Here is a 12,956-nt window from a genome sequence, read left to right on the forward strand (position 1 = left end):
TCAGCATCCCCAGAAGTGAATCCGAAAGGAGCTAAAAGAAAGACTTCAGTGAGCCAGCGGAGTCTGCAGTTCTAAGTGGCTCGCTGACTTCTGGGTTCACAGTAGTCCTAGAAGCACCCTCCCTGGCCCACTTCTCATGCCCCTTTCTCTGGGCGACGGCCAGTTTGCAGCTGTCCCAAATCAACCCAAAACCTTCTTTAAGTTTCTTTTAGCATCACCAGAATGCAAAGGGTCTCGGGACCTTGTGGTGCTGGAACCAGTGGAAAGAAATGGGAGTGATTCAAAGAAAAACTCAAGGAGGACAAATTTGAGCTTCAATTATGTGCTGAGCTGTTACGGAAGAAGAGGAATTATCCTCTTTTAGTGGGTCCACCTACACCACGGCCCTCTGGCAGCCATGCTGGACTGGAGAGCCCTCTCCCCCATCTGGGTGGACGGAAGAGGGCTGGGCACCTGTCTGAGCTGGACCAATCAGATTCTCTCCCTAGCAATTTGGAGTCAGAGCTGAGAGACATGACTTAGGAGCCATTCGAAACCAAGGAGGTATAAATTTGACTGCCATGGGAAGGCCATGTTTACCTTCATGTCTGACAAAGCAGAGACTGCTGGTTTGCAGCATAAAGCTAAGTGCAAAGGAGGCGAGGAGAGAGTCAAAGGCATTGCCAGGGAGAGAGAGAGAGAGAGAGAGAGAGAGAGACTGACTATCCCGAGCTCCTGCCCTGATGCTTCTGAGATCGAACTCTGTTCTTTTTTGGTTGGTTTGTTAAACCACCTTGAGTGGGCATGCTTCCTGACTACCAAAGTCACCTGGACTAAAAGACCAAAGGACAGAATAGGCCCCAGGAGCAGAAGACATATGTCAACAGATGCCAGCTCCACACAAGGAGGGCTGCTCTAACAGGGATCTTTAATTATGACCTGGGCTGCCTCCAGAGGGAGTGTGTTTCCTGTAACTGGAAAGATCCAAAAAAGACTGTTAAACATGGCCAGGGAAATGGGGAGGCGGCCAGTCAAGTCAAGGGTGTTTGGACTAGAGAAGACCAAGTAGAATTGGTTGCTTCTCTTGTTAAGTTCCTTTCCTTCCATGAACATCTTCCCACCCCTGTGCTGATCCCCACCTCCCAGTGGCTGCTGGAGGCTGTGGGGAGGGCGCAGGATCAGCCGTGGAAGACAGGGCCCTGCAGTCCTGGGGCCCAGCAGGCCTCGGCAGAAGCCTACAGGTGCGCCGGCTGCCGGGGGGCACACTCCTGAGGTTGGACCACTCCTGTTATTTGCAAGGCCCTGACTCTAATCTCCCCCTCCACCTTTTAATACCCCGGGGTTACCTAATTTCTCAGAAGCTTCAGTTTTACTGACTCTGAAAGAATCTGAGAAGTGGCCTGGAAGCTCATGGCCTCCTTGGGAAGACTGAGATGCCTCCGTGGCAGAGGGGAACTGGGGCGTCCTTCCTGCCCCCCACTATTCTGGCAGCCCCTCCCCCTCCCAAATGCCTTACTTCACGAAATCTGGAGACTTGGCCATCGCGTGTTCAAACTCCGAGAAGGACAGCATGTGGTCGTTGTCCAGATCTGACTCACTCAGGACCTGGCCATGGAGGTGTGGAGGAGACCGAGGGGGGCCTGGGGTCAGACAGTGAGATGGGGGTGCAGGGGGAGGAGGAGAAATGCCACACAGGCCGGGGGGAATGTGTGTACCACAGGCCAACGTGCCATCTGCTCCAGGCCTGGCCCTGGGGTCTCCTCCCAAGAGGGTGGCCTGATATCCAGGGGCTCTGGGGGATGATGCACCCCCCAGCACCCAGTTACACACATGGTTCGTGAGGTCCATCAGCAGGTCCTCAGAGATGTCACTGTTCAGCAGTCGTAGGACGATCCTCTGCAGGTCCTCCTCATCGATGAAACCGTTCTCATTAAAATCTGCGAAGAGGAGGCAGGGCCTCTGCTGAAGGGAGCCGGGGGCTGAACAGGAAGTGACTTTGAAGAGTCCAGGGGGCCCGCGGCCCCAGCAGGGACCCCACAGACTCCCATCAGCCTCTGGGAGGCCCTGCAGTGCCCAACGGGACTCGGGGAGACCGGGGCAGGCCTGAGGAGCAGGTGCTGTAGCAGCAGGGCAGCTGCAGACAAGTGTGGTGCTGAATAACACGTCACAAACAGTGATGACAAGCATTGACTGAGCGCCTATGACATGCTCAGACCTGGCCTGAGAGCTGCGCCATTTAAGTCACTGAATCTTCACAATCATCTCTTATTAGTCTTATTTTGCCAAGAGGAAACCGAGGCACAGAGATGTTACACAGTTTGTCCACACTGCTTGGAAGTGGAAGGGTAGGGATCCAAACCCAGCCAGGCTGACCCCTGAGCCCCACATCACCCACAGTTATATGGAAATCTTGACCTCAAAACTCAGAAGGTGGGATGTCTCCTGGTGGCTAGGAGCCAGCTGTGAAGAGCGGAAGGTGACCTGGTCCCTGCTCCTGTCCATGTGCCATAGCTGCGTCACCTGGTCATGCGCCCCCACCTCCTCAGCAAAGTGGGAACAGTGGTCCCTGCCACCTGGGCTATAGGGGACTGGGCACAAGGGTGCTGGCTGTGCCCTCAAAGCATCAGGGAACAAGAGGTAACTCTCCCTCCAACCCCCCGCAGCCCCCTTCCCAATGTGGAGACTGGAAACGGGCAAGAGCAGGCCTCGTTCTCTCAGCCCAGCCAAGACCTGGCTGTCAGAGAAAGAGGGGGGAGAGCGGACGGGCCTCTATCACGGGAGGCTCTGCTCGTCTTCATTTCCACCACAAACAGCTCACACTGCTGCCGTGACCCTGGTGTGTGCGGGGGGTGCGGCAGTGGGGAGTCACAAGGACACTGAGGGTGGCACTGTGTCTTCTCAAACTTCAGTGGGTCTGGCTGATTCTTAGTGTGTCCAGCCTACTTTATTCTTCAACTTATTGGCCACCTACTGTCCTGCCAATCTGGGGGAGTGCCCAGACCCTTGGCAGACCTTGGGTCCTCTTTTTTAAGCCAGAAAATATGGCCATTACATAAGCCCACTCAATGTTGGCCAGCCAGGGTCCATGTGACTCTGTGTCCCACAGAGCCACCTTGGAAGGGTGACTTTCATCCTTCCAGAGCCACTGCAGGTCTTCTCAAGGGTCCCTGCGCACTCCCACCTCCAGGCCCAGCATGCCCTCCTTTCCCAAGGCTCAGGCAGTGCTCCCGCTCGCCCTGAGCTCGCCCTCCCTTCTCTCGCAGAAGTCAGCCGGGGTGGCTCCCTCCTGGAGCTCCCATAGCTTCTAGTGCGGGCCCTGGGCACCCGGCATGGGCTGTGCTCTCCTCTCTGTGGCCTTGGGCTGCCTTGTCTCTCAGGCACAGAGTGGGCTTCTCGGTGATGGCCACCACATTCCTCTCTGTAGACACAGTGAGTGTCCTGCAGCAAATGCAGTAAGCTCGAGCAAGTCATGTCATTATCACCCGGCAAACACACTGATGTGCCAGGCATGGTTGAAGTGCTTTATATTCCACTGCATTTAATCCTCATAACACAGATGAAGAAACTGAGGCACGCAGAGATTAAGGAACCATACTGACCTCCTCAGTCTCATTTCAGCTTCTTGCCTTCACATGTCATCTGTATGCTGATGAATCCCAAATTTCTATCTCCAGCTCGGGCTTCTCCCTGGCCTCCAGGCTCACATAGCCACCTGCCTTCTGCTGTCCCCACTTGGAGGTCTGACAGGTCCCTCACACTCAACATGTCCAAACTCCTGATACTCTCCCCCCACCCCCCACCCCCAAACCAGCTTCACTCTCAGCTGTCCCCTTCTTGGTGAACAAGTAACTCCATCCTTCTGTCACTCAGGCCAACGCATTTGAAGTCATCCTCGACCGTTTCCTTCCCTCATATGCCACAGTCAAGTCCTCCCAGCACCCCCTTTAAAAGACGGTAAACCCAAAGTGATCACTTCCCATGCACGGCCTCCACCCCGGCCCAGCCACACCACCGGCCTCCCACAGAGTGTCCCTCCTCTCACTCTGTCCCCTTCAGTCTATTCTCAGCTCAGCAGCCAGAGTGATGTGTTAATCTTCCATCATTCCTCCCTGAGCACCCTCTTCTCACAGCCCCCATCTCACCCAGAGCAGAGCCTGGGTTCTGACCCTGAGTCTGCCCTGCCCTCGCTCTGCCTCCTTAGTGCTCCTCCATTGAGCCAGTTGTGCACCTGCCATGGGGCCTTTGCACAGCAGGTCCCCCTCCCTGCAACACTCTCACCCAGAGACCCTTCGGGTCTTTATTCAAATGCCAGCTTCTCACTAGGGACCTACCTAGCACCTGCATAAATCTTCACTTCCTGTCCCTTGCTTTATTTTTCTCCAGCACTTAATACATTATGTTTTGCTTATTAGCTCATGTATTTCTTTCCACTAGAATACAAGTTCCACAAGGGCAAGCACTTTTTTGTTGTTGACTACTGTATCCCTAGAACAGCTCCTAGAACAGTGCCTGGGGCAGAATAGATGCTCAATGAATAGTTATTAAATAAATGGATGAATCAACTACCCAAGGTCACACATTGGTAAGTGATGGGGCTAAGAGTGTATGGGAAGTCCATGCTCTTAACTACCCATAACTGACTTTATTGAAATAAAATGCCAATTTTTAGACAGGCATAGAACCATCCAAAATGAATACTCCATTTCCCAGCCGCCCTTGCAGCTAGATTGGCCACATGACTAAGTTCTGGCCAATGAAATGTAAGCAGATGTGCAGGCAACTTCTGGGAAGGTCTTTAAAGAGAAGGTGTAGTCCTCTGGGACAGTGAGGCAAACTTGAGAATGGAGAATAAAGTGACAGGACAGGAGGAATGTAGATCCCTGATGCTGCAGAGCTTTAGAACCACTGAGGACAATTACCTCTAGACTTCTACATGTTAGAGAAATAAATATACAGCTTCCAGCCATCTTGGAAGCTATCTTGCTTAAGCCATGGTTACTTGGAGTTCCTTGTCATTGGCCACCAAATTTAATCCTAATCATTATCTGAGCCTCAGTTTCCTCATCTGTAAAATGGGAGTAATAGCAGTATGTCCACAGAGTTGCTATGAAGATTAAATAAGAAAATACATGGACACCTGGCATGAGGTTTGGAATACAGAAGATGCTCAATATAGAAGATGCTTATTAGATGTAGTACAGGCTCAATTCTATATCACTTGATGATGGCTTAATACTAAAATGTAAACCTTAGACACTGTAATATTCCACCTTGAAGAATGGAAGCTAGAGCTATATGGTGCTATTAGAGAAACTGAGACCCAGGGTCCTTCAGTGGCAGAGCCGAGACTCTGCACCCCAAGGCAGGATATGGGTGTGGAAGGTACAAGTGACCCCTTCACTCCTTGAGCAGGTGGTCTCCCTAGCTGAATACTTATCAACCCCAGACACTGCAGCCAAGGCCTGAGTCGTTGTGAAGGCTCACCCTGCTCAGCTCTGCTCTCACACACCATGGGAATGGCTCAGAGCAAGGGAAGGGGGTGGAGGGAGCTGGAGGCACTGGGCAGCCACAGTGATGCTGCGCTGCTGGTGACAAGCTCTGCAGCCTCTCTGGGAGACCCTGCAGTGTCCCAGGAGTCCTGCTGGCCCAGCTCCCGTGTGCAGAGACTGCAGCAAATGATATGGCTTTGGTCCCAAGCCATCTGAACACAGAATGATTTTTTAGAGTTAAATGTAGTCCTGGCTGGTTCTCCTCCTTTGGGGGTGCAGGGGCAGAGCAGACCGAGGAAGGGCTGGAGGCTGGGAGCTCTGGGCCGCTGGCCAGCCTGTGTGGCCTTGTCAGCCACAGGACCTGCGTCTGGCCTTGGACCTCTCCGGAGGGGGTGGAGCCTTCCTCTGGCTATTTCCCAATCCTGGGGAGTCGGGACTCAGCCTTCAGTTCCCTCAAACAGACTCTTCCTTTCATCCTCCTCCCAACCTCTCAGTCATTCTTACTCCTTGCAATTTACAAAGTACTTTTACACAAATTGGCCCATTTGGCTGAGCGAGGGAGGGCACGCTCTCACAGATATTCTCATGAGAACTGAGGTTCCCTCCCTTGCCTCTCACCAGCCACCAGCATCCCCTGTGGCCCTGTCAGGTCTTGGGAAGGTGTGGGGAGGCCTGCCACTGGTGCCCTGGTGCCTGCCTGACAGTAGGCACATCTGGAGGAGCCTGTGCTGATGGGAGCAGAAGGCGTTGCTGGGCTGGTAGTCTCTGATGGGTAAGAAGTCTCCCCAGAGGTGCTGAGAGAGGGGGATTGATCAGCAGGAGGCAAGACTGTCCCTCAAAGCAGAAACTGGAGCCCAGTGTGTAAGTTCCAAGGAGGTGTGGCAGGTTCTGCTGGATTCTCAACCAGCACCTATTCACCCCGTCTTTCCTGCTAATAGAGCTGCAGTTCCTGTGCAGATGACACCATGTTCAGCTTAAAATAGGTAGCTTTCCAGTCTCTCCAGCAGCTATGGCTGGCCATGCGACATAGTTCCGGCCAATGAAATATAAACCAAAGATGCTGGGTGGGGCTTCCAAGAAAGCTTGTGAAAGGTGAGTGGACTTATCTGTGCCTTTTGGTGTACATTTTGTCTTTATCCCTTCTCCTGTCCCATTTTCTTTCTTCCTGGAATAAAGATGAGATGCCCGAGGGCACAGAAGCCATTTTGTAACCATGCGGATGATGGTCCCAGTCCATACTACTGGCAGATCAGGAAGCTTGAAGGACTCTGGGCCTTGGTTATGTTCTGGAGCCGTTGGCCCAGCTCTGGACTGCCTGACTCCAGACCTTTCCCCCCATGGACGCTGTGACACATAACTTAATGCAATCCTAACCAATGTGATAGTAGCTTGGCACGATAGCTCTCAAACTCTGCTGTGCATTAGAATCACCCAGGGTGTTTTCAAAAAGCCCAACAACTAGGACATACCCCGTACCATTACATGAAGTCTCTGGAGCCCAGGCCCAAGCATCTGTATGTTTTTGAAAACTGCCAGGTGATTCCAACTTGCCGCCAAGTTTGAGAACCAGTGGGTTAGAGCAGTGCTTCTTAAACATTAAGGGCAGAGGAATCTCCTGGGGCGATTGTTGAAATGTAGATTCTGCTTCAGTGGGTGCAGGGTGAGCCTGAGGTTCTGCGTTTCTAACGAGTTCACAGTGCTGATGCTGCTGGCCCAGGGCATACGCTTGGAGGGACAGGGGTTGGGACATTGAGTTAGGTGTTTGGACTTTTGCTAAGAATCATCACCATGACCATTACCACAACCATTTCCTTCTTTCCTTCTCTCTTTCCCTTCTTTTTATTCCTCCTCTTCTTCCTTTGTCATAGACCACTACCACCTCCATTTACTGAGCAGCTGCCACGTGCCAGGCACTGGGCTCAGGGATTCACGTGTCCCATCGCTAACCCTGCTGACAGCCCTGGAAGGTAACACATCTGAGCCCAAGAGCATTCAGATTGTCTGAGTATATCTGATGACGACTTGGAGTGTATGAGTCCCTGGGCATCTGTTTGCACAGCTGATTTGCATGAAGGCTTTGAGCTTTTTGTTTTTGCTCTTGGGCTCAAGGAAGAAGGAAATCATATGCTCGAAGGGACTGGGGAGTGGGGGTGGAGGAAGATATAAGGACATCATGGGGGACCACGTGGTGTCTGGTGCTCAGCACTCAGTCTGGCTTCTTGGGACTGAGGGCAATCTCTCCATTTCGGAGCTCCACACTTCTTATCTCCTGTGCCTTGAAGTCTAAAGAAAAGGGCAGCTCTTCTAGCTCCCTGAAGGGTTGGTGTTTTTGTTAGGTTAGCTCTGGAAATCATGGAAAAACAGCTGAGGCTGACAGCTTTTGGGACATGTGCCCAGCCTCACTGTACCGTCTCTGACAAGTGTCCCTACCTTCAAGTGTAGGCCTCTGGAGCCATGTTGTTTGTGCGATTCTCCTTCTTTCTAGCTGTAGCTGATTGGGCAAGGCTGGTCACCCAACCCAGGGCCAGCCAGGTTGCTGGTTTGGCTGAGCCAACTAGCGTCTCCTGAGAAAATGGAAGGGAGGAACAGAGATGCTTGTGGCTGGCTAGTCAGAGTGAAGCCCACAGGCCATGTGGGGGGCCGAGGGGGCATCTTTAGCCCATGGGCACGCAGCTGTAAACATCAGATCTATGGAAAGAGAATGTTCACAGAGAGAAGCAGAGATGAGAGACAAGGCAGCCATGGAGAGGAGAGGAGCTGTCTTGCTTCCTGACCTTTTCCCAACTGCATCCTAAGCCTTCCGGAGGCCGGCTTCACTTCTTCCATGAGTTCCACACTGCACATGCAGGACAAACTCTAGTGTCCCCTCTCCCCCATGGTCCATACCTCTTAGTGTTCAGGCTTTTGTATAATTCCCACCTCCCCTTTAGTGTGAGTGGGAACTGTGACCTGCTTCCAACCAATTGAATATGGCAAAAGAGATGGGATGTCACCTCCATGATCACATGATGTTATGGAAGACTCCATCTTGCCAGAAAAGTGACTTTAGAGACTCCCTCCTAGCTGCCTTTGAGGACGCAAATGTTCATGTTGGGAGGCCAATGTGGCAAGGAGCTGAAATCAGCCTCTGGAAGTTGGGAGGAGCCTCTGGCAGATAGCCAGCAGCAAGTCAGCCTAAGCCCTGGAGACACAAGGAAAGTAATTCTGCCATCAACCTGAGTGAACTCGCAAGTAGATTCTCCCCCAGTCAAACATTCTCCAGATGAGAATACAGCCTGGCCAGAACCTTGATTGCAGCTTTGTGAAACCCTAAGAGGAGGACCCAGCTGGACTCCTAACCCACAGGAACCTTGAGATTCTAAACGTGTGTCATCTAAAGCCTCTGAGTTTGTGGTAATTTATTATACAACAATGGAAAACTAATATTGTTTTCCTTCTCAGTTGCTTTTATACAGGTAAGTTTCTGTGACTTGTAACCTGAATAATCTGGGCTAAGACAAGAGCACTGGTTGGCATTTGTCCCAGAGGAGCTGCCCCAGCCAGAAAAGCATGACAGTGTCTAGAGCCAGCACAGCTGCCAGCTGTGGTGGAAGGTCTGGCAGAGAGTAGCAGCGACTAGTGGGCTAGAACTCCCTGGTTGCATTGGGAGCTTGCTGGGGACTCACAGAAATACTTGGAGTAAGGAAGATGGAGGACTGTTGCGGACAGGTGGGGACTACCAAGCCAACAGAATTTGGGTATGTGATTTCATCTGTACCTCTCCTGCTTGGAGTTTACTATCAATTCATGTCTTGCACCAAGTTTAGTATATTTGGGTCCATTACTTCTTCAAATATCTTTTCTTGTCCATTCATTCTCTTCTCTCCTACTGAGAGTCCAATAAAATATATGTTAGACCTTCCTATTGTTCTACATGTCCCTGAGCCTCTGTTTTTTTTTTTTTTTACTTCCAATCTTTTGTCTCTATGTCCTTCAGATTAGACTATCTCTATTTATCTGTCTTCAAGTTTACTGACTCTTTCCTGTGTCATCTTGATTCTCCTGTGAAGCCCATCCAGTGATTTTTATTTCAGATATTTTATTTTTCAGTTTTGTATATTCCATTTAGTTATTTCTTACAGTTTCTATTTCTGTGCTGAGATTTCTTATCTTTCTATTCATTATTTTTTTTAACATAATTGGGCATGATTATTGTGATGGTTAATGTTACGTGTCATCTTGACTGGGCTAAGAGATGCCCAGATAGCTGGTAATATATTATTTCTGGGTGTGTCTGGATGTTTTTGGAAGAGATTAGCATTTGAATTTGTAGACTGAGTAAAGAAGATCAGCCTCACTAATGTAGGTGGGTATCATCCGACCTGTTCAGGGTCTGATAGAAAAACAGATGGAAGAAGGGCGAATTATCTCTCTTCTTGAGCTAGAACATTCATATTCTCCTGTCCTCAGACATTGGCGCTCCTGGTTCTCAGGCTTTCAGACTGAATTAAATCACCAGCTTTCCTGGTTCTCCAGCTTGTAGACAGCAGATCAAGAGTATTCTCAGCCTCCATAATCACATAAGCCAATTCCTGTAATAAATCTCTCTCTCTGTAATCTTATATATACGATTACATATATATGTAATTATATTGATTTTGTTTCTCTGGGGAACCTGACTAATACAGTTATAACAGCTGTTTTAAAATTCATATCAGCTAATTCCAACATCTGGGTCATGTCAGAGTTAGTTTGCATTCCTAAGAACGCATCCATTTAAAAATTTTTTTATGTTGAATAATTTTGGATAACATCTTGCATCTTGGACATCATGAATGCTTTAGTGTGGAGACTCTGGATTCTGTTATATTCCTCCAAATAGCACTGAATTTTTGGTTTTAACAGGCAATTGGTTGGATTCAATCTGCAAACCTGTTACTCAGGGACCTTGTTAAAATGTGGTGGCTGCTCGAATCTTGGTTCAGTTCTTCTATCCTTAGCTGAGCGGCTTTGAGTCTGCCCTTGTATTTGTGGCTTAGAGGTCAGAAAGAGATTTGGTCATAGTTAATACATAAAAGTTGCACTCTCTTTTTCTGGCTTTCTTTTTTCATGGACTCTCCTCTCACTTTGCTTTGTTTAGGGCTGTGGTTGCCCTAAACTCTGATTCTTCAAGCCAGAAAGAGTGTAAGGTTTCTACCAGTCTGCATGATGCTACTCACTGAAACCCACCTTCAAGTTGAAAAAGTTTGAAAAAAGGCAGGGGAGGAGGGACTCTCCAGTACCATTTCCTTTTTCCAAGTGTCAAATCTCTCTAGAATCTAACTGCTTTTGGTAGCTTTCTAGTGTCATCAGTTAGTTGATTTCTATAACTTGTTTAGAGTTTATAGTTGCTATCTGCGGGAGTGAGAGTATGATAGGAGTTTACTCAGCCATTCTTGGGCTGTGATTTCATTTGTGCTTTCTAGATACTGAGCCCGAGAACTTAGGGGATACAAAAATATTACTAAGTCCTTTTTTACAGATGAGAAAACTGAGCCATCACAGGTCCATCTGGTTTAAAACTCCACTCTATTCTATCCAAGTCCACTTGGGTGAGGCAGAAATAAGGTGGTCCACAGTGTGGAGACAGGGGAGGAGCAGGAAGGAAAGCAAGGCAGGTGGGATGCCAAAATGTGCACATCTAAATGTGCAAATCCTCCGGGGCCTAGGGGTTATCATTATGCACTCAAAGCCTTGGACATGGTCTGTTTGATGGCTTCTCAAGATTTCTTTGTTTCTTTCATTTCGATTCCTTTTGAGAATTCCAGGTATCCCAGCTGTGCTAAGGGGACATTTGGTGAAGAGCAGAACCTTAGCAGAGCCTTATAATTACCCAGACAGAATCAGAGACAAAAAAGAGTCATAGGACCTCAGAAATTACCTCTCTCAACTCACCCATTTTAAGGATGAGAAAACTGAGCCCCAGAAAAGTGAAATGATTTGTTCAAGATTGCTCAACCTTTTCATGGAGAGGCTAGTTCCAGTGTTCAAATTTCTTAGCTTCCTATCCAATGCTCCTTCTGCTAAACAAGCATAACTCCTCCATACCTATATGTAGTCCTCTCCCTCTCTCTCTCTCTTTCTCTGGCCTGCCCACACACTACCCCCAAATATCAAAACAATGACACCATTAGCCTCTGATGGCGTGGAGCGGAGGGCATCCATTCATTGGAGCTGTAGTTCTCAATCTTTTTTTTTTTTTTATTCTACAGTACTTGAGAAACATGATACCCACAAATACCCATGTAAACACTAGTGAACACCATCTCATCAATGAGCTGATGTTGATGGATTCCAGATGTGATACGTACTCTATGACCCTTCCCCCCCAATTCCCCACTGCACCCACCGTAGATGCGAAAGGCATACTCGATCTTCAGGCTGGGGCAGGCCTGCTCACTGAACACAGATGCCATGCCCAGCACATCCTCAAAGGAGAACACATCGTTGCGGGAAAACACTCTGCAGATGCGGTCTCTGAAAGGGTTGACCTGTGGGTGGGGAGGAAGAGAGGGAGAAGGTCCATCAAGGTCAGGGTCGTGAGCCTGTTTTGTCTGTCACAAACACTGTGTGTCCTGGGTTTGGGAAGAAAGCAACAGCTGCAATCTAAATGTTGGGGCACATGCTGCCTCGATGAGCCAGGACCCTGGACGTGAAGGGTCCCTCCAAGATGAGGGACCCCATTTGACATCACTCTCTCTACTACCACCTCCTCCTGCACACACAGTCTAAAGACTCATTTTTTTGGTTGTGTTATTCTTTCTTAGGGTTATTAATTTTTCTCCATTTTATGTTGAAAATTTGGAAAGTACAAAAAAAGGTATAAGGAATAGGATAAAAATCATCTGTAATCCATTCCCTAGGGTTAGCCTCTGTCAACACATTTACAAAGAAGTCAGGCAGGCCTGGGTTTGACAACTGGCTTCACTATTTACTAGTGAGTGACCTTAGTTTAAACAAATGATATAACCTCCTAGAGCCTGAGATTTCTCATCTACAAGATAGGGTGGGATAATAATTATATCAGCCTAACAGGATTTGTGCAAGGATGAAACAGGATAGGTTTAAAGTTACCCAGTGCCTGATAAATAACACTCAACAAAAGGTAGCTGTTAGTTGTTACCTGACTACTATAGATATTTTAACTGGTATAGTAAGTTTCATCTTTAAACTAATTTCTCAGATTAAGTTCCCAAATGAGTAAGGGTTATGTGGTTTTGGAGACCCTGCTTCCCCTAAACTGCACCTGGCCGGGGTCACATATGGGATGTGAGGGCTTGCCTATGCTGGCACTGTTGGTCCGATGCTTGTGGCACCCCGGCTGCTCCCCTGCCAGCTCAGATGCAGCATGCTAAGGCTGCCTTGCTACTCTCCCTCCAGCCCCTAGGAATGGGCAGGTTGGGTGGGCTTTGGAGTGAAGGGGGTGGGCAGGGCTCATGAGGGCTAAAGGGGGAACTTCACAGAACAAGT

General features: G+C 49.2%; 1 protein-coding gene across 1 annotated transcript in view; it reads right to left on the reverse strand.

Moving 5' to 3' along the window:
- The window catches only part of CIB4 (calcium and integrin binding family member 4), a 52,099-nt gene continuing 39,143 nt past the window's right edge, over window positions 1-12,956 (reverse strand). Inside the window, exons 4-7 of the mRNA XM_063079028.1 lie at window positions 11,836-11,977; window positions 1,810-1,916; window positions 1,496-1,584; window positions 1-31 (exon numbers count right to left, since the gene is read on the reverse strand). Coding sequence (XP_062935098.1) covers window positions 1-31; window positions 1,496-1,584; window positions 1,810-1,916; window positions 11,836-11,977 — 369 coding nt within the window. The remainder of the gene's footprint in view (window positions 32-1,495; window positions 1,585-1,809; window positions 1,917-11,835; window positions 11,978-12,956) is intronic.

The sequence above is a fragment of the Cynocephalus volans genome, chromosome 14 (assembly GCF_027409185.1).
Source record: "Cynocephalus volans isolate mCynVol1 chromosome 14, mCynVol1.pri, whole genome shotgun sequence".
NCBI classification, from domain to species: domain Eukaryota; kingdom Metazoa; phylum Chordata; class Mammalia; order Dermoptera; family Cynocephalidae; genus Cynocephalus; species Cynocephalus volans.